General features: G+C 48.9%; 1 protein-coding gene across 9 annotated transcripts; it reads left to right on the forward strand.

Moving 5' to 3' along the window:
- Nucleotides 1-447: 447 nt before the first annotated feature.
- On the forward strand, nt 448-20,407 carry POMGNT2 (protein O-linked mannose N-acetylglucosaminyltransferase 2 (beta 1,4-)). 9 transcript variants are annotated; one of them, XM_032181754.1, is made up of 4 exons: nt 14,312-14,341; nt 14,954-15,812; nt 17,773-17,927; nt 18,103-20,407. In XM_032181754.1, the coding sequence occupies exon 4, from the start codon at nt 18,195-18,197 to the stop codon at nt 19,929-19,931; it is 1,737 nt and encodes a 578-aa protein (XP_032037645.1). In that variant the 5' UTR covers nt 14,312-14,341; nt 14,954-15,812; nt 17,773-17,927; nt 18,103-18,194; the 3' UTR covers nt 19,932-20,407. The 9 variants fall into 9 exon arrangements, with proteins under 9 accessions (XP_032037648.1, XP_032037649.1, XP_032037647.1 ...); XM_032181750.1 differs by lacking the exon at nt 14,312-14,341 and having other exon boundaries at nt 14,954-15,617; nt 15,703-15,812; XM_032181757.1 differs by lacking the exons at nt 14,312-14,341; nt 14,954-15,812; nt 17,773-17,927 and adding exons at nt 448-498; nt 1,524-1,623.
- The last annotated feature ends 3,831 nt before the right edge of the window (nt 20,408-24,238 follow it).

Consider the following 24,238-nt stretch of genomic DNA (forward strand, 5'->3'; position numbering starts at 1 on the left):
TCAGCTGGTTGCTCAAGCTGTGGCAAGCTCCGAATTGCAGTGGCGAGTCCTGACCTCACTGAAACTCGCCGTGGGACCTGCTGTCACTTTCCACGGTGGAAAGGAACCCTGGTGTAGTACAGATACCTGTTACTGATCAGGTTTTTGGGGGATTTGAAGCCGGCTATGCTTAATAAAGAGGGCAGCCCTGTGCTTTAGCACAGAGAAGAGCCGAGAAATGCAGAGGAGGGGGGGCACCTGCTGTGGAAAGAAACACCCACAACAGCCCCGCAGCGCCACACAAACCCCAGAAAGCTGCCAAAAGAAGAAAGAAACACAATAAAACACACAAGGAAGGTGCAGTGGGGCCTGCCGTGTGAGGCGGCGGCGCACTACAAGCCCCACAACGCCCTTCGGGCCGCGGGCATGCGCCGCCATCTCCAGGGCCACCGCCACCGCCGGAGGGGGCGGTCGGGGCGGCACGGCTCGGCTCGGCTCGGTGGCAGCCCCAAAAAACAGGTGAGCAGGGCACGGCACGGCACGAAGGGGGGGATCCGGGCAGGGCTGGGTCAGACGTGGAGCCTCGAGAGGGAGAAACCTCGGGCTGCTGGGTGAGGGGTCCCGGGAAGCCAGGGGAACACACCCCGGGTGCACCTGGTTTGGGTTTGGGAGCTCGTCGGTGCCTCTCAGTTTGGCCCCGGTGGGTGCTGTGGGATCCGCTTCCGTCCCCTCATTCATTACCATGACACATTGGTATTGTCGTTCCCATTGCTATAAAGTCTTTTTTTTTTTTTTTTTTTTTTCCAAGTGCGGTTGGTTTAAGCGCTTCCCTGTGCCTGCAGCCCCCGTGGTGCAATTCCTGTTCCTCAAAGTTTTTAGCAGGATTTAGAGCTGACCTGCGCTAAAAGAGCAAGGTATCCAAGAGGTGTTTTAAAACAGGTCTTCAAGAGGGGTTTTAAAACATGCATTAGAGATCCTCCACAAGCAAAATTATCATTTCGGGGGGGTTGGACCCGATGATGTCTGGAGGTCCCTTCCGACCCCTCCAATTCTGTGATCATTTAATTCATATAAACAGAGCCACAGACGGCTTCTCTCAGCAGAAGACCTGCTCTTTTTTTTTTAAATGTCTTCTCCAACCAAAGCCTATCTGGGCCGCGAAGCAGCAGCTTTTTCTAGGAAGCAGTGGGAGGCAGGAGGAATCGTGAAAAGAAGGTGCCGGAGAGGAGAGCAGCTCAAACCCGGTCACAGGTTCTGGGCTGCACAGACAAAATTTTGCCTTCCCCCACGTGGGACACTCATTGCTTGGGTTGTCATCTGGGATCACAGCAGAGTTGTGGTTCAGGGCGGTGAGCAGAATGGGTTGGTGGGTCCATAGGAAAGATTTTGGGGCTAGGGAAGATTTTGGTGGAAATGGGTGATGCTCCCCCAGTTTTGCTAGCCATCTCCTGAAGGAAACCAGGGGGTGTGCTTAAGGGACTTTGCATTTGGCTAACTTTGTTAGGTGAACGTGTGACATGGCACTCTCCTTTTTCTCCTTTTAGACCTTCGCTGGTTGTGGCAGGACGTGCTCCCTCCTGTGTCAGCGCACCACCGGCTCCAACACTGCCCTGCAGCTGCCTCTCCCGTCCTGGCAGAGAACTGGTAGGTGCAAGGTGTTGGAAGAAAGCAGGTTTCTTCCTCTGCCCTCCAAACGTGCCTGGCTGTGCAGCAGGAGGAGAAGGGCAGCTCCTCACACTCGGTCCTGCTACACAGCCCTGGGCTCTGGAGCTAGCTGCGAGCAGGGCACTGAGCTCAGCGTGGCGGAATTTAAGCTGCAGGTTTTCAAAGCCAATTACTGGAGGCAGCCTGTGTCTGACGAGCTTCGGTTTCATTAGCTGCCTCCCAGGGGTACTGAGCCGCACAGCTCACCTTTGCGGAGATCAGATTCTCCTCTGTGATGTTATGAGGTGTTCTTAAAAATAGCTTCATCGGGCCACTTTAAAAGAGCTGGTCTGCTCTGGTAACAATGCCTGCTGGTGCTTTCCCAGATGAGGGACTTGTCACTTTTCCTCCTGTCATACACTCGGCTTCTGCCCCATATAGAAAATGGCTTAAAAGACTATGAAATAACCACCAGTCTTGCGTAAAGATTTATGTGTTTGGTTAGGAGCAGCCAAACGCTCCTTATTTTACTGCCTTGGACAGTGTCAGTTTACAAAGAGACAAGACCAAACTAAATGCAGAGCTGAAGGCAGTTCTTCTGATACCTGTGTCTTGGGGAAATCTTGATGATAATTTCTCTTATATAACAAAATGACAACAGGTTAAAAATCTCATCTTTTTTATTTTTATATAATTCCCATTAGAAGTTCATTGGCTTTCAAAGGATCTGAAATATTACTCTGTGTGTGTGTTTGTGTGTGTGTGCATAATCTCTAATATTTTCATAGGGTGCTGGGAAGCAACCAGACAAATAATATAAAGACAATTTCAATCATTTCTGAGGGTCTGAAGAGTAGTTGTGTGCTTGTGCACACCAGGAGTATCAGGGAGAAACTGCAATTGCATGACGTATCTAGTAACTCATTTTATAATGGTGTATGGAATAGCAATATTCTAGTTTACTCATTTCTTTGATATTTTGTAAGCAGATGGCATTTGAAAAGCTCTATTAATTCTGGAGGAATTTGATAATGGCTAATTGCTGAGGAATTAGAAGTGAGCAGCAAAGTGAGGCTCCTGACTTCTCCGCTCTCAAAAGAGAGGCAGCCCTCTGCAGCCTCATTTGTAAGCTGCTCTCCTCTTAGAAATCCTTGCTCGAGAGTATTCACCAGTGTCTTCGGCATAAATTGGGAACTTGCTGATCGCTCTTGATTAATTGAACTGTGCTCCGTGAACCAGTCACGTGTTATTGCAGGAAGAAGCACCGGGGAGGTCATGACTTGCTGTAGGACTAGGTACACTGAATTTTCATAGGAGAGCCTTGTACTCTTTCCATCTTTTTTAACTGGCTCCTCGTTCCTTTCCTTTTTTCTTTTTTTTTTTTTTTTTGGTATCTCTGTTCCTCTACCCCCCTGCCTTTGACTTAGGTCTGGCCGTGTACTTTAAGCACCTGCCTAAGTGTCCATAGCATAGGGCCTCGGTTCTGTGCCATCAGAGGATCACATTTCCAAATTACAACTTTTCTTCTGAACAAGGAAGGGAAAAAAAAGGTTCCTGGTTACCATGGTGATGAGCGCTACAGAAATGGCTATAAATAAATAAACAGCTGATTGTTGGACTTTGATTTGCAGTATTTTTGTTTTGCTAATGCGATAATTAAAAAATCAAAATAGAAGGTGACATTTTACCAGTTCTATTAAATAGGTATTATCCTTATGCCTACAGCTTTACAGTATTTCTGTGGAAAACAATTAAAAGAGCAGGTTGGTGGTGTTTGCTGTCCGTGGAAATTTGATGTTTTGAAAAATCTTTAGTCTAGGGTTTGTGCAAGAACTTCTGGGTGTCAAAGGGCATCCCGTTAAAAAGGTGTTACCCGAATGTTTTCCTTTGTTGAATGATCAGTCTAGTTTCTTGTTGGAAACTGATTTTTGGGTTTGTAGGCTCCATGAATCGGAAGAGTCTGAGCTTCCTGCTAGAGCAACCAGGAGCTGGGCAAAGTGGGAGATGGTGGGGTTGGAAGTGATCCAGGATGAAGAGCTTGGGTTTAGGGTAGGTAGAGACAGTGAGGATGCTGGAGCAGGACCTGGTGCCCAAAATGCTAAGAGTTTTCTCAGGTGGAAGGCACCATTGTTACTAGTACATTCTGCCTTTTCATGGGGTGACAGCTTTATTTGGATGCCTTCTCCTTAGGGAAGGAGGATGAAATACATGGGTTTGTGTTGGTGACAGGAGAAGCTGGTGAGGACAAGAGGTGGAGCTCTTGTGCGTCTCTTCTGCCGGCGTGGATAGGACAAAAGGGGAAATGGTACATACACCAAATTTATTTTTTTTTGCTTCAGAAGTTCTGTTGGGGAGGGCATTGTTTTCTTCTGTGTGTGTTTTTCTCCTTTTTTATTTTATTATTTTTTTTTTTAATCAGTGGATGTGACCCAAGACCATCTGGCGGAATTTGCTGCTGTCACATCTAGGTATTCTGATGTATTGCCTCTCAAGTGATATCGTATGCTCGTATGATGTGCTGACAACTGCTGACAGCCCTGAGATGGGAAGCTGGAAGCCCGAGAGGAAGAGGAGAGGGGCGGAGTTAACCCTAAAAATGCAGCCTTGGTTGCTTTTGATCGGTGGCGTTTCATTTGTGGTGCCTGTGGTTGGCTTTTTTAAAACAAAGAAAGGGGAATGAATGAACTTGAACCCAAGTGCATTTAAGTGGACCTAGGGTGCTGTAATTACACTTGGGAGATTTGTAGTCCATTCCTAGTTTTGTCATTGATCTTTTTTTGCTGGGTTTCTCAATTTTCATATGACCTTAACTCTCCATCTGCAGGCACCCTCACACTTATTTAAATTGCTGCCTTTCCTTCTGTTACTCTTCAGTACTTCCCCAGTCCCTCTTTTTTTAATGCTTCAGTTTTCATCAGAGCCCTGATATCCTAAATTGGAGTTCAATTCAGTGCTGTCAGAAATCCGGTTTGATTTTCGGGTGGTCCTGTGCGGAGCCAGGAGCTGGACTCGATGATCCTCGTGGGTGCCTTCCAGCTTGGGATATTCTCTGATTTTGTGGTTCTACATCCTAATCATCCTGTAGTAAAACTAGCTAGGACTTTTGGCACATTGGTACTAACCTTTGCAGACAGACGGCGTGTGCCAAAGCAATAAGCAACTTTAGGGTGTGAATATAGGGAAGAACAACGCCTGTGTCTTGCTGTGATATCCGACTGCGTACTTTGAGTGCCGGGCAAGGTAAGTGGGCTCGGGCAGAAACCCCGTAGGTGGAATAAAGCCAAACTCTGCTTGCAACACGTTCGGCAGCGCTGCGGGGAGCTGAGGCTGGTCGTCAGTCCTTAAACACATTAAATTAACTCTGGGCGAGCTCGCTGGGGAAAGGGTAATGAAGCAAGGTCAGAAATGGGGTGTGTGTGTGCTCAGGCACACGCAGCGGGCTTCGTGCTGCGGCGGGCAGCGCTCCTGCAGGCGCGTGGCTGGGGAGCAGCCGGGTCATGGAGCGCGCTGTTAAACGTGCCTCAGCCCACAGACACAGCCCAAATCACTCGTCCAGGCAAAAAGATAAAAGTTATCTGGAAGGAGAGCAGTTCCACCACGGGAAACCCGCAGGAAGAGCTGGATGCAGGCTAGCGTCACGCTAAATGTGTGTGTGGGGCATGTGGTAGGCAGCAACCTCTCCGGGAGCGCCCGAGTCCCTCGCAGCAGAAATTTGGACAGCTGATAGCAAATCCTGATGGAAATCTTGACACATCTGCTCTGTTGGTTCAGGTAGAGGCAGGTGCTGGATGGAGTTGGGGCGTGATTGACGCTCCGCCGTGCTTCATCTTTATTTCATGCGACGGGGAGGTGGGAGGGTGGAGATTGCTCCAAATGCCTGGCTAGAGACAGAATGTCATTTATCAGTGTTCGTTTGTCTGGAGGGATACACGGCCCATACATAATTTAGAAAAATGTGTAAAAAAAAATAAATAAAGGTCTGTTGTCTTTTAAAATCAGTTAGCACTCAGGTCTGTTGGTTTAATCCTGTTTCTTTGGTACGTAACTGCACGGCCATGCATTTCATTTTTATAGCTTGTGTACGGTATAAACCACGTCTAAAATGAACCAGGAACGTGTGTATAAATAGTGCTGATAAAACCAAGCCCTCTGTGAACTCAGCGTAATGTGTGTTTTCCATATTTAGGCTGAAATACAAGGAACTGCACATGGATTTATCCTTGTCAGTTCTTCTGAGATCACATTTAATATAAATGTTCTTTTCATGTGATCTGCGATGGATATTTTTTTTCCTGTTGCTGCGAGTAAAATATCCCTTTCTCCAACATTTTCTTCTTCTCCCTTCGAGCCTTTTTCCATTTTTCTCATTCAAGCCTGGTGGTGGTACTCTGCAGATAAATTATCAGAGGGCGAAAAGGGATACCACTGTCCTTCACCTTGCTGTCGAGAAACCTGCTTTGTTGTTTTCTGCAGTGCAGCGGGTGCAAGAGAAACAAGCACGGCGTTGCCTTCCTTTAACACCGGCAGGATGACAAATTAAATGCTCTGGGAAGTTCACAGATGCAGAAGAATGCAAATCCCTGGCCCACGAGGACGCGTGATTGAAGGTGCTGATCCGGCACTTTCAGGGGAGCGAAGTGCGCGCTGAAATCTCAGCACGAGCATTGCTTCCCCTGGGCGTACATCCACCTGGCACCACGCGGTGTGGGGTGGGCAAAGCCCTGGCTCAAAAGCCCTCACTAATTTGTTTTAGCGGATTGAAGGAGGAAAAGGCAAAGAGCCTTCGTGCAGCCATCCGGAGGAGCAGCCTGGAGCAGCACAGATATTTCTCCTGGGCGTCGCTGACCTGGACTGCATAGCGTGGACTGATGAGGATGAGCCCCTCGTGGTTTGGTGTTTGCTACTCTGCAGTGCACCCGGGCACTTCCCCTTCTCACTTTTCATGCCCTACCCATGCCTGCTAACCACAAGCAGAGCACCCTGGCAGCGGTAGGCTGGCTCAGCACACTGGGGCTGAAACATTGGAAGAGACTGGAGCTTTCTCTTCTCCACCCTCGTTCATTTTCATAACATGTTTCTTGCTGTTTTGAATTCCACGGCGTGTTCCCTTCCCGAGGAAGGAAGCAGCGTGTTCTCTGCTCTGGATGCTGCCTGCGTGCTCCTGTCGGAGTGAAGCTGCCTGTCCCCTTCCTGCTTGGTTTGAGCTTGATTCTAACCGGGAGGGGAGATGTCATTTGCAGGTTCAAATGGAAATGTTTTTATTGCTGATTTATTTATTTTTGGGGTGCTGAGGTAGATGTCATCCCTCTTGTGTCCTTGAGACTCCAGAAGAGAGATGGGAGCTGACTTCTGATGCGCTGATTTTATAGCATCATTTATTTTCCCTGAATTACCTCTGACTGGTCCTGCAACATTGCAGCTGGCACTGCAATTCTCATATCCATCTCCCGTGTTTTAAGCGATTTTCTTTGCTTTCTGCGGTCCTCGGGTCATGACTGGAAATCCCTTGGTGTTTTACTGATAAATATAGATCAAAAAGATAATCTCCCACTCTTGTATTTTTTCTCTGTAGCAGTCCTTGAAGGTTGCATGTTTTTCAGGTGTACATCCTTTGTCAAGTGGGTCTTCTTTTGCTCTCTTACCCATTTCTTTTCTTTCTTCCCTTTATTCTAGTCTCGTGTCTTCTATATTCTCTTTTTATTTGCTTGTTGTATTTATGTTTGTGAGAGAAACACACCTCAGTTTAAGTACAATTGACTGGGCTTAACTTTGAGGTTTTCCTTAGAAATGCTGTGTAAATGGGGAGCTCAGTAATTTGTCCCTTCAGCTCTTAAAGCTTTCCACTAAGAGCTGAAGCATTTCTCCAACTTTTCCCATCTCGCCTGCAGCTTTCACTGCCATTTGACTGTCTCCCACAGCAAAGCTTGCTTTGTCATACCCACAGCAATCCATGCTGCACAATTTTTACACCTGAACCTGTTGACATTTCCCTTTTTCCACCATCAAATATTTTGACTTCTCCCTTCAAAACACCCGTGCAAGCGTCCTCCTCTCCCCCTGGCATTTTACTCTGCCATATAGAATTGAAACAGAGCTTTGGAGAGTCCTTGGCAGCTGGACTCCTCTAGGCAGCTGGATCCAGGAGCCCCTTTTTCAGCTGCTGGCTGTTTGGAAGACCACTTCAGACAATTTTCTTCATCATTCCAGTGGATGGGAGGAGTGAAGGGAGAGGAGACGAGGAGGGCTGTAAAATAAAAAAAGGTGCCCAGAAGTTAATTTGCTGTGTAATTTCCTCTTTTAGGAAGAGGGAGAGAAGCACCTGGGTAAATAGGTTGTCAGGCCTCCGAGCACAGATGAAATACTGTCCCTTCGAACAGAGACACTGGTGTCTCGCTGAGGCAGGCACTTACTCAGCACTAAAAGTATACGACCAGATTCATTTTGAGGAGACGTGAGGTGGTTTCTTGTGCGTATATTTTTACTGCCCATAGCTAAGTTAGGGCCCTTGGTACTTAACCACTTTTTAATGATTTGTTCATACCCGTGTTCCTTGCTTCTGGCTCTTAGTTTTTTAATATTTCTGTTATTGCTCATGTTCATGCAGAGACCTGAGAGTTAATAGAAAATGAAGACTCAAGTTGCTCTCCCCTTCCTCCTGTAAGGTTATCTGGGACAGCTTCACACATGCTTATATGCAGCTTCACTGCTTCTTGGCTTCTGACTGGGTTACAGTTGTGCCACGGGTATAAAACATAAGCTGGAAAGCTAACAGCTTATCAAAATAAATTTCTTTAAATTTATAAAGCTGAGTATTAATCATTTTTTAATGCAGACACAAACTTCAGAGCAATATATACTCTGTATATGAATTGTAAACTTTTCTATGAACTTTCTACTATTCATACTTGCATATTATACCCATATACATATGGACGTGTGTATACATTTATACATATTTAGCACAGAGGTCACAAAGTCACATCATTATTCAAAAAGCGCTGTTAGTCCTTGCTTAATTTATGTGCATATCTTTGTCCCGTTGCAGCCAAGGGCTCTTCAATGCATGCTTGTCTTTAAGCATCGAATGCATTCAAATCAGTTGGAGAAGAAGGGTTTTATTTTAGTGTGTTTTGTCTCCTTGACGGTAAAGAAACTGGTTATTTTGTGTAGAACTGAGTCAGTCACTGAAATGGCTGTTTTTTAGTCAATGCTTAGCCTCTGACTTGGGTGCTTTATATATATATTTACCCTCCCCGTGCTGGGGGTGCTGCTGCAGGGCTTTTGGAAGGGCTTGACAGCTTCTGCAGGGAACGGCCGCGTCAGCAGTGATGCTCGCAGAAGTCTAGAGGTGGGGAAGCACGTCCTGATGTAGGATGCTGCTTGCAGTGCCCTTGATGTCTTGAAACACAGTGCAGAGGAGCTGAAAGACTGCTCTGCTTGGCTTCACGAATGTATTCACGGGGGTCCAGAGCTGTACATCAGCAACAGGTGCTTCTAAATGCAGCTGTTTTAAACAGCAGTTGGTTTATTAAGCTTATGCTGCCCTTCTCTGAGTCAGTCAGATTACCCCTTCAATTATTATTTTAAGGGATACTCATTCCCAAATGCATGTCTTTGGCTCAGCAGATGCAGCAGACCTTGCCAGTGGAAGGGAAGGGAGCAGAAATGAGCTACTGCAGCAGGGCAGGGTAAGGATTGTCCCATGGCTGAAGGTTCCCCTCCCAACAGATGCTTTCTGCTTTATCTCAGAAAGTGTTCACACTCTTGTTTGTATTAAATATCATCCCAGCTATTTATGTGGCTGCTGTAACCTTCACAGAGGTGGGGTGGGAAGGAGGGCTGCAGGGGAATGACAAATTGATATGCTGGTGGGATTTATGGGGCGAAAATTAACCACCTTTCAAGTAAACGGATCAGGAAGCCTTAAACAAACAAGCCGAAAAATCAGGCTTGAACTTCTTCCTCTTGCTCCTGCGCCCTTGATAAATCAGCCGAGATTCAACAGTCCTTCCATGAATTTTCTGGCTGCCGAGGGCACGAAGAAGTTCCTGCCAGCTACTGAACTGTGAATTGCTGCGTGTGGCACCTGGCGGACCCGGAATGGTTTGCTGCAAGCTGCTCGATGTATTCATCACACTTCCCCGGTTGCGTGCGACGGCTCGCATCGAAGCTGAGAAAGATGATTCACGTTGCTTTCCTCTCTCCCTCTTGTCAGTAGCAGCAGTAGCCAGCCCTCAGAGCAGCGTTTGAAGCAGTAAGTGCCTGGCCCACAGCCACGAGTAGCTGCTGCTCGGCTGGGCCCTCTGATGGTACTGTAAGCAGATGAGAGACGAGGTAAGGATTGGCCTTTTCCATGGGGAAAATCAGAGCCGGATATTTAAGTACTCATCAAAAAACAATTTGGGGGAAGCCTTTAGAGTGGCCAGAAGCTATTTTTCAGGCCTGTGGCCCGTGCTGTCAGATAACTCCCTCTTTCTGCTCCAAGGTGCTTGAGGTGATGGATGAGATCTCGCGCGCTGTTTGGAATCATCTTGTGAATATCAGCGCCTCCGGGATGTGCTGCCAGCGCAGGACGGGCATGTTTTATGCTCCCAGAGCACCAGCCGAAATGGCTATGCTAAAGGGGGGGGATATCCAGTGGTGCTGTGCTCCTGCCAGCTGTTAATGTGACGCTGCAATCATATGGGGTTGGGGTACGTGCTGGCAGCTTCCCGTTAGAACAGCAGGCTGTGCTGTGCAGGTGGGCCTGAAGGGGGTGTTGGACATAAAATGATCTCCTTGCCATTTGGGGACTCAAAATGGCAGTAAATCTTTCCATTTCCCCTGATTTGATTTAGATTCTCCTTTGCCTTGGCTCTGAGCTACGTTCCTGCCGTGCGAGGCACCCCCAGGCGTTGGTCAGGGCCTGGCTGACTGAAGCCCGCGCTCCGGCGGGGATCCAAGCTCCGACCTCCTTCTGGAGCTCTTTCTGTGAAGCACCGTACCTTTGTTTTGTGGGTTTTGGTTCCCCAGGGTTGTTAGAAACACACAAAGCCTCTGAACTTAGCAGGCAGAAGAAGCTCAGGGCAAAGGCAGCTGCAGGGAAGGGTCCTGCTGCCGTCCTGCTGGTGAGCAGAGGTGTGCTCGTCGGCACTGGGACAAGGGCAGCCCGCCTACAAACAAGTGCATAACCCAGCCAAGGCACTGAAATGCCCGGAGATCTTAACCCCTGTCCTTCAGATCCTTCCACGTGGCTGTTAGATGTGTTCCTCCTACGTATCCATCAAAGTGCCTGAGAATTCAGGCCTTGGCCTAAAAGGCGAGTTTTAGTTCTCTGTTACTCCTCTCCTGTTGTATACCCCAACCTCCCACCTAAGATGTTCACATTCAGAGATGTTTTTCCTTTCAAGAGCTGTTTGGTTTTGATCTCTTTGCCAATTTCACTCTTTACTTCTTTAAACTGGGAAGCCTGTTTCGTAGGTGATGTTGTGGTGATAAAGGCCTAATATTAAAGTCTAGTCTGAGAGAGGGCAGATGGTCTCACCACTGCCTGAGCAAAAACATTGAACAGGCAGTGGGAAACGCCATGGTGAGGCCCTTCACTTTCCCAAAACCATAGCAGCATTGTCTAATTTCAAGCAGTCACGAGCTGGTGTACCTTTCCCTGACAGGTTCATGCATTATATATGTAAAATATTCACGTGCCTATGAAGGAGAAGAATAAATATCTGTGATTTTTTCAGGCTGATGTAGAGATGTATAACCTAAGTGTGTACGTATGAAATGTTTGATCATCCTTGCATCAGTGTTAGGTTTGTGAAGGTGTAAAATTTGCATCTGACATCTCCTGTAAGCCTGGGAATGTGTCCTGTTTGAAGCAGTTGAGCAGAATGGGCTTTGGACACTGAGTTACTCTTCAGAAAACACCTTTCCCCTTGTCAAAATGTATTGTAGTGGGGTTTTAAGTGACTGGCTGAAGCCCTGGTCCTTTTGACATCAGTTTTAGCTCTGCCTTCTGCAGAATCAAAATGTTGTCCTCCGAGCGTGGCGTCCTGATCTTCTCAGTATACAAAAATGCAACGCTTCTTGCCTTGCCTGTTTATTCGTACAAAGGCTTTTGTTGCCAGCTCAGGCATTATTTTTTGTTGTGCTTTCAAACTGAGCTGTACTTTTGGTTGAAAAGCACTGCAGGAAGAACAATTTCTTCCAGAGCATGCTTCTAGGCCCATAAATAATAAATGTCATAAGTCGGATTGACGCAGGCACCCCTGCACCACACCACGTGCAAGGCAAAGGTTCAGTAGGTACCAATTTACCCACTGTTTGTCAGTCCTACACCCAGAGGGGTCTATTCAGACTTCTGGGCTGGCTTGACGAGTTTGGGTCATTCTGTATGGCTTCGTAGGAGTTCCAAAATGTTAACTCATTTTCTTGTGTGGTGCTGTTTTTTTTTGGAGGTTGCAACTTTTGAGGTGCATTAAATATTTAGCCAGATCTTCGGTGAGGTTTGAATAGGTTGCCTTGGCGCAGAGCTGACTTGCAGCAGGCTGGGGGTGCTGATTATTTGGAAAGAGCTCGGGACTGCCACACTTAGAGTGTTGTAGTAATTAACAATCAGTTATTATAGCTCGTGCTGGAGTTCAGAGCCCTCCTTGAGGTGGCACAGGCCTGGAAAATTGGAGTTGATGGCACCTTGTCCTCGTAATCCTAGCGGTTTATAATGTTTCCAAGTTGGCCAGAACCGTTCTGCTCGTTCTGTGCGGAGAAGGCAGGGGTGTAAAAATGGCACTCCCGAGCAGGAGATGAGAAAACGTCTGTTTTATTTCCGTGGTGCCCTAGTTTAGTAGATGCCGCCGTTCTGTTTATTCGCCGTGCTGGCAGGCTCGTTTCTGAAGGTCTGGCTTTGTGAAGAATCTTCTGTCGATTTTTGCAGAACGCCATTTGGGTTGGTTCTTTGTTTCTTGCAGCTTATTTTTCTCCTGTATTTGGCTTTTAACCGGCACTCGGAAAACCCAGGTCCCCACGGGTTCAAGCTGTGCTGCTGAGGCTGGTGTCAGGCACTTCAGTGACCTTCAGCGTGGATGCAGGCAGACGCTCTCTTAAAAACCCAGCTCATTTCAGTGCCTTTGCGTTCAGGAATTACCGTGTCCACCGTAAAGGATAACTTCATTGCAAAATGACACTTCCCTCAAGCTCTGAAGGAGGGCACTGACAACGCTGCTCAATACTGAGCCATTTGCTGACCATCACAGCTAGGAAATTGCTTCCCCGGTGCCAAGGGAATTGCTAGAAAGCATGCGGGATGGCTTTTGCATCCTCAAGCGAGGGGCATTTTTCTCCTATTGTTTTGTCCTCCAGCATTAATAATACCCCAAAAGGGACATTAATAATACCTAAAAGCAGCGTTTCTAAAATTAATGTCCCCACACCCGTGTGCTGTCCGTCCACCTCCCGGGACGTGCTTGGCTCTGCTCTGCGGGGCTGTCGGTTCCAGCGCGGCCGCTCTTTGGGGACTTGCAGGAGCACTGCAGCAAATCATCCTGCATGCAAGGCTGACCTCCGGGAGGCTAACAAATTGGGGTGAGCCAGCTGGAGCGAGAGGACACCGCCGGCACACACGGAGCATGCTCAGACCTGGGGGAGAAAGGTAGCCGGGGATGCAGATGGTGCCCGGGTTGCCGTGCCGGGAGCTGCTGGATGCATTTTTTTTTCTTTCCTTTCTTTCTTTTGGGTAGCAGGGAAAGAAGAGGAGTGGGGAGTGCTCGTTCCCGTGCAAAACGTAGCTTTAAGGTGTCTTCTTTTGTCCTTCCTCCCGTGACAGAGGGGCAGCAGCGGATAGCCTTTCCTTTTATTTAGCAACACCAGGTATGCGTGCATGTGCTGAAACACTGACCTGCCAGCGGTACTGCTTCCAGTGCTAAAAACACCCCGAATTGGTGTCTTTCTGCGCCGGGTGCTGCTGTAGCTGTGCTCTGCTTGCTGTGTGGCTCTGAATTCAGCTCTCTCGGGTCTCCTGGCTGCAGTGTACTCTTGGGGGGGGTCCAGCATGTGCTTTCACTCTGCCTTCTCGCACGCTTCACTCCAAACCTTTCCTCGGTGGCCGTGGCTGCGTGGGAAGGAGGTCAGTAGTTCCTTTTGTAATCCAGGTCTTTGTGGCCCCTCTTTGTCTGGCCGGCGGCTCGCTCTGTCGCTTTAAACAAAAGTCTCATGGGGAAAAACAGCTCCGAGCTGGGCGAAATTCTGTGGGTTTTCAGAAATAGGTTTCTTGCTGGGCAGTGGCTGCTTTGGGATGGATTTATTTTAATTTCTCTTCACTCTCCCCTAAAGATATGATACTGTAGAGCCTGTGGTAACCAAGATTTTCACTGCTCTTCCTGGCTCGGCTGTGCTCCCGGTCTTTTTGGCCCCTGCTTACAATTTGTAGCACCCAGGGGTGGCCTCAGGACCGTGCTGGAGGGACGCGGGGAGAGCTCAGGCTGTGCGTGCTGCTAAGCACCGGTCCCAGTATCCAAATAACACCAGTACTCTGCCCCTCAGAGGAGGAGGAAAGAAGGGATACAGAGGAATAACAAGTTGCATCTAAAGCCCAAAGGCATGGCTGGAGTGGCTAAGGCTCATCAGGTTCAGTACTTCCAGGATTTTGCCTCGTGTTCTTTTAAATTCACTTCTGCAGCATTTGTAAATTTTACCCTCAGCCACCCCCACTCAGTCTTTGCTGTCGGTGGACCACTGGATTCAGGTAAAACTACTGCTCTCCAACACGTTTTTCTTATTGACAAAGACATCTGGCTTGCAGACTGAAAGCAAGAGACCAAACAGAAGGATATCTTTATTTTTTTTACTCATATGCCAGTGCTGTTACCAACATAACCCAGGAGGTTTCAGTAGGATACTCGGATGTGCAGAGATCAGCTGAAATGAGCTCTGTCTGCTAAGCTTCCCCCTCTGGCTGGCCGTGGGTTTTTTGAGTACCTTCAGGTGTCATCTTTAGCTGTGGATGAAAGCAAAGACTTGGGGGCTGAGGGAAATACTTTATTATTATTATTATTATTATTATTATTATTATTATTATTATTATTATTAGCTCATTTTTGTCCTCCCACCTCAACCTTGTTTATCTTCATCAGAAATGCACCTTACTTGGGGGAATTTTCTCTTGATTGGGGTTCATTTTGCTTCTGGAAGGGATTTAGTACTCTCCTGGCTGGAGAAGAGAGTGTAGAAAAGTGGTTCTTAAAAGCCCAAGAAGTATTCTTCATCGCTTCCTACTTTTAGCTCAGTTCTGTGGTTTACTTCCAAGTATTGGCTGCGTGCTGTTGAAATTACCATTTTATTACCTGTCCTCTTGTAGGTCAAGACAGTGGGGTCAACAAATGTTAAATTCATGGCTTCTAATCAACCTGAAAGTCAGGCCGAGTCTCTTCCTATTCCAGCTCTTACTGAATGTGAAATTAAATGGTAAAAAAGGTAAATCCTTCCATCCATAAACACCACGGGTAGGCGTGCAGTAGCCACCAGTATTCTCCTGCTCATACTGAAGGTATGTTTGCAGTAGGGACCATGGCACAGAGCCCCCATCTCCTTGTGTGGAAGGCTTACAGTTTTCCTTCCTGTTCCTGCCTTACACTGCTGTACCAGAAGAACTGAAGTTCAACCTAATTTTGATTACAGCTGTCCGTAGACTGCTAAAGTTTTTGGTGAAACAGTTGGTTTCAGTTGCTGTTATGTTTTGGTTTTATTTATCCTGGTTCTAGTTCATCTTAAATTCCACTCGAGGATATGGAGTCAAAGTATTCTTATTTTTCATACCCTCTTTTTGTCTCAGGCTTCATTAATGCTATTTGTAGCTTTAACTGCTGCATTTGTTCCCTTCAAGAATCGGCTCTTTTCCTGTTCTTTAAAAAAAAAAAAGTCAGCCTTTCTACACTTGGCTGCTTTTTACAAAGGAAATGTTCCAGGATATCAATCATTCGGCGTACCAGCCTTTCTGCAACGCGATGTGTGCTGTGAAAGATGTATGTATCTCATTAAACAAATACAGTGAATGAGATGATAACAGCCTTTCGGGCTGCGGGGATCGACTCGCTGGTGGTTCTGCAGGAAAGCTGTGACAGAGATGAGAAGAAAAGCCAGTTCTTGGATCCCAACTCCCCCTCCTCGCGATCAGGAGAGCTGCCTTCTAGCAACTTCTTTCAGCATGAATGAAGGAGGTATTTAAGACTGCAAGCATTACATACACCACGTCCCTGGCTACAGCAGGGATGGGAGAAGGAGCGGGAGACGTTTTGCAGGGGGAGTGTGAAATGTCACGTTGGCACTCCTTGCTTTTTCCCCGCCGGAAAGCCAGCCGAGCAGGAGAAGGAGCTGGGAGTCAACAAATGTTAAACTAACGTAGCTTTGCTCCTAATTCCTTACCTAACTAATAAGTGTGCCTGGGATAAGTCCAGAGGGCAGCTTCCTGTGAAGCAGCTCGCTTTAGGTGGAGGGCTGAATGCTTTCACCTCTTGCAGAGCTACCTGCTGCCTCCTGGGCACGTTTCCCATCCCAGGACTGCTGCTGCTGGTAGCACTTACTGCCTGATTTCACCCTGGGGACACCGAGGAGCTAGGGGACCTGGAGATGGATTATTTTTCCTCTGCCCCTTTGCTGCAGCCTCTCCTGAAAGCAGGCGGGTGGGACAGCGTGCTCCTGCTTGTTCTGCCACTCCCCAAGGTTTTAGTTCCCTGAGGTGTTCACTGCAGGCATCAAGTAAAAAGAGCAGATGATAAAAATGTGGGGAAACAAGCAAAGATCCAAGACCATTCCCCGAGTGCCTGTGAAATGCTCTCTTCATTTCTGCCCCTGACAGCCCGTTCCTGTCCTTTTTCCCCCCGTTCCCTTGCATCACAAGCAGCTCTCAGCGAAGCAGCGTGAGCCAAGATCCGCGGATCAGCAACGAGAAGCAGGAGCGGAGATGAATTCCTCCAGCGCTGCTGGCTTTCAATATTTATTCCCGGCACTTGGTCAGCCAAAGCTCATTCACTTCCTTGCACTTAGCTGAAGTGATGGTGAGAGCTGCAGCCCGGGAGGAGGTGGAGGAGGGCCTTGCAGGGGATTTTTTATTTTTTATTAAGCTGAGCTGTGCATTTGTAGCCATTTCTTGCAACTTGCACCCGGGACAAGATGAGGTTTAAATCGCCGCAGAGGAAATTAAGGCTGAATGTTGGGAAGGGGTCTGTGCTAACCCTTTGTGCCTTTATTGCTACAGCTTGGCAGGAGAGATTGATAAGCATTAAAAATGGGATAGATGAGTGTCTTTTGGGGATGGTTTAGGGGGAGCTAACCTTGCCCTGATAATCAGATGACTACCTGACTGCTCTGTGTCCCTTCCCCTTCCTTGTCCATGGCTGAAGTAGCACCTCTTAAATTCGCTGCTTGCTTTTAGGGCGTTGCTAAACAAAGCAGTTTTTCAGACCGCTTGCCAGAGGAGGTGGACTTCATTTCTATTTCATTGGAGTCGTTACAGCTGCTCCGAAATTGAAATGAATTTGTTGCTCAGCTCCCCAGGGACCACCGCTCGAGCCTGCACAGCTCGCAGCGAGCGCTCGCTTCTCCGGCATTATTCAGTCTCCCGGGTGTTTCCAGCTCTCCCTTCAGACAGGGATCCCACAGGCTGGAGGGATCCCTTTTAACCCCACTGAACTGGGCAGTAGAGAAGTGTTTGCATTTGTCCTAAATCCACCTTCCTCTCCTCCTTCTCTTCTCCCTGGCATGTAAGAGCAAGCATCTCTGGGTTAAAATCCTAAAGGACCACTGCTCGGGATGTCAGAGCGCGTTGCTTTTTTCCCCTCCCTCCCGACTTGCATCAAAGGGAGTTTAAATTGCTACTCGGAGTTTAAAAACTGCAATTAGGAACAGACTAATCGGGGCGTCCCGATGAGAAATCTCTTCCTGCGGCTCCCCGGGAGTCATGGCTGCAGTTTTATCTCCAGCCTGGCCAGCAGCGAGCCTTGATGCATAATGAAAATTGGAGCCCATGAATACTGTAGGCGGATCGATATCTCAGCTGAAGTTCGCAGCAGAAAATACAATCGATGCTCTTACACAAGCCAGGAGTGTTTCTGGACAGGAGAACAGCGGCAAGTCCCCCCTCGCCCCCAGTAAAATAACACCAAGCATTATGTTCACCAGCTCACCTGTCAAATCGTGGATCAAAATCTGCCCTTGGCGATGCTCCTCGTGCTGCTGTTACCTGCTGCTAGCTACAGCTGAGGCGAGAGGCAGAGCTGGATAAAGCTGGCTGGGCACAAGGACCAGGAAAAGGAGCTGACTCGCCCAAGTCCTCTGTGAGTGGCCCAGAGGTTGTCTTTCCTCTGACTGCTGGACTGCGCTGCAAAAAAAAAAAAAGGAAAAAATGCTGAAAAAAGCCTAAACCCTCTCGCGTAGTCCATAAAATATGAATTACGATAAGCCTGTAAACCTGATGCTTAAATGGTTCCTGTCTTCTTTTATCTCCCACAGGTCTTTGCCTTCACCATGCCAAGGGGTGCTGATGATGTGCTCCCTCCCCGTCGCCTTCCCCGCCTGTCGTCCTGCTAGGAGCCAGCTCCAGAATGAACATAGCGGCGGTGTTTAACGCCCTGCTCGTGTCTGTCCTCGCTGCCCTGCTGTGGAAGTACATCAAGCTGCGAGAGCATGCCTTCCTGGTCGAGGAGGAGCTGGTCCTCATGCGCCAGTCCCAGGAGCTCTCTCAGGTGCAGATCGACTACCAGGCGGCTCTCCAGGCGCTGCTGGAGGACGGGACCAGGATGGTGTGCACGGGCAGGATGCACACCGACCGCCTCTGCCGCTTCCAGTCCCTCTGCTACTCCACCGAGGCCGAGGAGTTCATCTACTTCCACAGCAACGCCTCGGTCATGCTGCCCAACCTGGGCTCCCGGCGCTTCCAGCCCGCTCTGCTCGACCTCTCCTCGGTGGAAGACCACAACACGCAGTACTTCAACTTCGTGGAGCTGCCTGCCGCCGCTCTGAAGTTTATGCCGAAGCCGGTCTTCGTGCCCGACGTGGCGCTGATCGCCAACAGGTTCAACCCAGACAACCTGATGCACGTCTTCCACGACGACCTCCTCCCCATCTATTACACCATGCAGCAGTTCAGTGACCTGGGTGCGGAGGCGCGGCTCTTCTTCATGGAAGGGTGGAGCGAAGGCGCTCACTTTGACCTCTACAAGTTACTGAGTAACAAGCAGCCGCTCCTCAGGGAGCAGCTGAAAACCTTGGGCAGGCTTCTCTGCTTTACCAAATCCTACGTGGGGCTGTCCAAAATCACCACCTGGTACCAGTACGGCTTTGTCCAGCCGCAGGGCCCGAAGGCCAACATCTTGGTTTCCGGCAACGAGATCAGGCAGTTCACCAAATTCCTGATGCAGAAGCTGAACGTCAGCCTGGAGGAGAGCTCCGGCGAGGAGTACATCGTGGTGTTCAGCCGAACGATCAACAGGCTGATCCTCAACGAGGCGGAACTAATCCTGGCGCTGGCCCAGGAGTTTCAGATGAAAACCATCACCGTCTCTCTGGAGGAGCATTCCTTCCCTGACATCGTCCGGCTGATCAGCAACGCCTCCATGCTGGTCAGCATGCACGGGGCCCAGCTAGTCACCTCGCTCTTCCTGCCCAGAGGGGCCGCGGTGGTGGAGCTCTTCCCTTACGCCATCAACCCCGAGCACTACACCCCGTACAAAACCCTGGCGACCCTTCCCGGCATGGACCTGCAGTACGTCGCCTGGCAGAACACCGCCAGGGAAGACACCGTCACCTACCCCGACAGGCCTTGGGACCAGGGGGGGATTGCTCACCTGGACAAAGCTGAGCAGGAGCGCATCATGAGGAGCACCGAGGTGCCGCGGCACCTCTGCTGCCGCAACCCCGAGTGGCTGTTCCGTGCCTACCAGGACACCAAGGTGGACATCCCTGCCCTCCTCCAGGTCATCAGGCAGGCTGTGAAGTCTAAGCCCGGGCCCAAGAAGCAGAAGTGGGCTGGGGGCCTCTACCCCGGCAAGGTGAGGGATGCCAAGTGTCAAGCCTCCGTCCAGGGCACGAGTGAAGCCAAGCTTTCCGTGTCCTGGCAGATCCCCTGGAACCTCAAGTATCTGAAGGTCAGAGAAGTGAAATACGAAGTGTGGATACAAGAGCAAGGGGAAAACACTTACATGCCTTATATATTGTCCCATCAGAATCACACCTTCTCAGAAAACATTAAGCCCTTCACCATATACCTGGTGTGGATACGCTGCATCTTCAACAAAAATCTCCTGGGACCTTTTGCAGATGTGCTCTTGTGTAGTACATAACCTGGAGCTCTACCTGGACAGCTCTGTCCTGCTCTCCGCTCCACCCGTGGTCTAAAAACCTACTTTGTAGAGGGCTCGAGAGGACTAGGCTGTACCAGTGCCTGAGCGTCCATCTGATTGCACTCTGTGTGTGTGCGTGTGTGTTCTTTCCATGGTATTTATTTCCCGTGAGTGTTCAAAGAAAACTGTTCTTCGGAGGACTTCCAGGGGTCAGATTACGCGATGAACACGTGTAATTGAAAACAGAATGGAAGCGAATCGTGTGTACCTCGGTCGTGATTTGAATTTGTTTCTATTGTGTCGTGAGTATCTAAGCACAGCGTTAATCCGCAGTTAATTCTGTGGCTAGGTGGGCAATTCTCATCAGCTTTTTCACTGTAAGTTATTTTTTTTTTTTCCCAATAACTCTGTCTGTAAGTTTGAGTTAAAGGTTTGGTATGAGAGCTTTCATTAAACTGCTGTAAACCTCCCCGGTCCTTTTTTGCATTTTATTGTCTATCAGGATGATGTTGTGATAGATTTATCTGTTGCTGTGATAAAATGTGTACGTGGGTAGCTTTTTATTTTTCACATTTTGGCTGAGTAGCATATGAATGGCAGATTTCCTTGAAGAGATGGAGATGGCAGCATCAGCACCGTGCTTAAAATCTGATTTTACTGCACCCCGATAGTAAAATGAAAAGCTGGAGCAGTAGGTGGGAGGTTGAAGTGGGTAAAATAATTTATTGTGATTTAATATCTGTTTTCATTGTGTGAGCTATGTACATTTCTTTGGGAAATGAAGGGGCTGGTCTGGAAGAGACAGTGGATGAGAGAGGTTGTCCGGATAAAAATCCTCTCAAAGGAAATCCTTCTTTGGTTTTGATTAGTGTAATCTGTTGGTAATAGCTGCTCATAGGTGCGTGTTTTGCTAAGTTTGAGATCCCAAAGTCCCAAAGGGAAGCTTTTTGCGCACAGATTTTGCTGGATATGGTGCTGGGAGAAGAGGAAGAGTCAGGCAGGGACTGCTACATGGGTGCAGTTGAGCTGGGCTGAGTGACAAATGAAAGCTCTGGGTCAGAGGTGTAGGACTTGGGGGAAAGAGGAAAAAAAGGGCAGCAGCGTGGAGATATTTTGTTGATTGATGTTGGCATGCTCCGTGGTTTATAACCAACGTTAAAGCAACAGGAAAAGCGCTTTCTCCTACTGTCCTGCCAGGGTCTGGATGGATGTTCGCATGGTGGGATAAATGGCTTGCTTTCTGAGTGCTGGACTGGTAGGTGAGCATCTCAGGGCAGGACTATAGCATGAGTTTTAGTGAGGGGGAGAGAAAAACACTGCGACAGAAATCAGACGAGAAGCAGGAGGGCTGAAAAATGAGTAAAACACCACGGTACAACATTGGACCTTCAGGCTAGTGTTACTTCCGTGAATTCGTTTTCATTATGTCTTGTTTTCTTTGCAAACGTTGTGTATGATGTAAAGGGAAAAAAAAAAATCCTGAAGCCTGTCAAAGTCTGTTTGCTTTGCCGTCGTAGCCTTGCCCATTAATATTTTTTGCTTTGGTATCTTGAAGGGGTGTATGAATACTCCAGCTGTTGTTTTCTTGAGACAAAAGGGGCTTCTTGCTGAAGGGAAGCAAGTGCCTGAGCGGGGTCCTGAAGTACCAATTTGCTTGCACATCACATACCACAGCCATCAGAACTGAGATGAGAAAAACTTCATAAACAGGAGACAGAGAGTGGGCTTGTAGGAAAGCTTCCACGACCTGTGGCTCCCACTGGATGATTATTTTCCCCTCGCATCAGGATTTTCAGCAGCCTCCATCCCCACGTTTAATTCAAGTTGCATGTAGCCCTAGGGCCTCTCGCCATCCCCCTGCTGGCTGCCGCAAGGCTGGTAAGGTCGGTGCCCTGCCAACCCAGTGTTCAATAAGCCATAAGCAGCCTGAAATTTATTTACCATTCATTTTGCATCGGTGTTCAGAAGTGATTTTCTTCGGGTGTGTGAGCTGCCCGTGGTCTCGGAGCCACCTTTCGTCATGGGCAGGCTGTTGGTCTGTGTGTTTCTCTCCTCCCCATCTTTCTCGGTGCCTTTTTTTTAGCAATCCTTCGCCCATAATTTGTAGAGCATCCCATTGCACTTAAAATTAGTTTCAGATGAGTGCAATTTTTCTCACATTTGCAGATTGCTTACAGCATGCGAGCTATTTTCTTCCCTTACCCTAATGGTTCTAATCAACAAAACCGTCCATGGAGCAGTGGTGTCACGTATGCAGGTTTGTGAGCTCATAACTCTAGCATCAAACTGTTTCTTGCATTCGGATCAAAAGTTTCTTGCATTGATCAAAAGGAATGCTGGCCTGGCGTTGCTTAAAGCTCCGTCCTGTAACAAATGCAGGTTTTTTGTGCACAGGGGCTGGGGATGCATCACTCACATGTGCAGGAGGACAGGGCTGGGGCTGGCTTATTGTATTTCCCAACAAGTTTATTCATCAGGCAAGCTTTGGAGCTCCTTTTGAGCAGCTGTGCCGCTCAGGAGACTCGCACCTTCTACTGCTGCATCAACTGTTGATGCTCCCAGAGCAAATGCATTAAGCTCTGTGCTGCTGTCAGGCCTCGCTGTCCAGGAAAAAGAGAAATAGCTGGGATTACATCCAAAACCCTCTCGGGGCAGGGCAGGATGCTAATAGCAAGCTGGGCTGCAGCTCGCTGCCGCCCGGCCCTGGGTGTGCTTACTGAGATGGATCAGCCAAGAGGATTTCCTCTGGCTGCCATTTCATATCTCATTTTAATTAGCCGGAGTGCAGGGAGCAGCCAGCTGCCGCGGGAGGACTCTTCCCAACACAGGAGGAGGAGGAGGAGGATGAAGAAGTGAAGGGAGCATTTGCCAGCCTGCAGGTGTGTGGTGTTGGAGCAGCAGCTGCAGGCCGTACAGGGATGCGGGACGGGACTTTGGGTACCGACGGAGTTATTTTCAGTCGCACAGAGCCCCGACCTGCCCTCAAAAGCAGTGCCCAGGAATAGCAGCATTTTTTGAGAGGCTCAGCTCCAGGCAGGAGGCAGATGGCTCTGCTATCGGGCCAGTGCTGCTCTCCTGCGAGCGACGCTTTCCCGTCGGTGCAGCCCCCATCCTCATGGGAGGCTGTGCTGCTTCTCCCCCGTGACAACCAGAAATTATTTCAGGCCAGCTTTTGCTTAAGAATATTGCTATATTTTTTAATTGCTTTATTTCTTTTAGTTAGTTATTTGTTGACCCAATGGGGTTCTCCAGCTGCTGGCTTCTGCCACGCTGCCTGTGGGTGGCACTGGCTCCCCCTGATGTTTTTGCTCCTGGGGTGCCTCACAGGGCCCAGACAAGACAAAGACATTTAGGAAACGGTTTGTCATAAGCACCAGCCCCTGCCCCTGTGGGCTGTCCATGCGTGTGGCTGGCAGAACCCTACAAAGATCCCAACTGAGACCTTCAGGAGAGAAGCGGGGCCTGCCTGGGCGCAAGGCGTCCCATAGGCACAACAATATTTAATTAACGTTACACAAAAGGGTGCCTTCAGCATCTCTGCCTCATCGCCGTGTCTCATCTGCCGAGCTGTATAAATAGCAGGCTTATTGCTACAATATTTTTGCTTCTGATGCCCGCGCAGCATCGGGCTGGGTGGGTACGGGAGCGCTTCGTGCCTTCCTGGTGGCCTCGGGGTGGGAGCGCTCTTGGATCCGCTTTCCGTGTGATGACTGACAGTCCATCTGTGCTGTGGGTGGCACAAGAAGCAGCACCATCTGCGTGTGTACGAAGCACATCATAGTCTTTGTGTGAGATAAGTCGCCTCCTCCTCGACACAGCCCCTCGTGGGGCCTGCAGCGTGGAGCCGAAGGTGACCCAGCCTGCCAGGACCGGGCCTGGCTGCTGCCTCCTGTTTTCTCCCAAGAACATGGCAGGAATCGTCACCTTTAAGCATAGCTTTGTCCCGCTGTGTGTAAATGTGGTGCTTTTAAAGCCTAATCGAGCCCAGCAATACCATTTCCCTCCTCAGCCCCACAGAGAGGAGCAGAGGGAGGCAGGACGTAGTGCTGCTGCCTGGGGTGAGCGACCGCAGAGCTGGGCACGGAGATGTGCTGTTCGTACAAGCCCTCATCCTAACCCTGCCTTGCCTCGTTTTGTGGATTTATATCCGCTTCTACCTTGCTTTTTGATTCCTATTCCCTCCTTTCAAGTCCCCAGAGTTGCCTTTGGAAGAGGGGAAATTTGAGCTGGCCATTGGGCAGGGGCAAGAGCTGTCCTGGAAAATACCATCACGTCTCCAGCCACGGCCAGGCGAGCATCCAGGAGCT

The sequence above is a fragment of the Aythya fuligula genome, chromosome 2, assembly GCF_009819795.1.
Source record: "Aythya fuligula isolate bAytFul2 chromosome 2, bAytFul2.pri, whole genome shotgun sequence".
NCBI classification, from domain to species: domain Eukaryota; kingdom Metazoa; phylum Chordata; class Aves; order Anseriformes; family Anatidae; genus Aythya; species Aythya fuligula.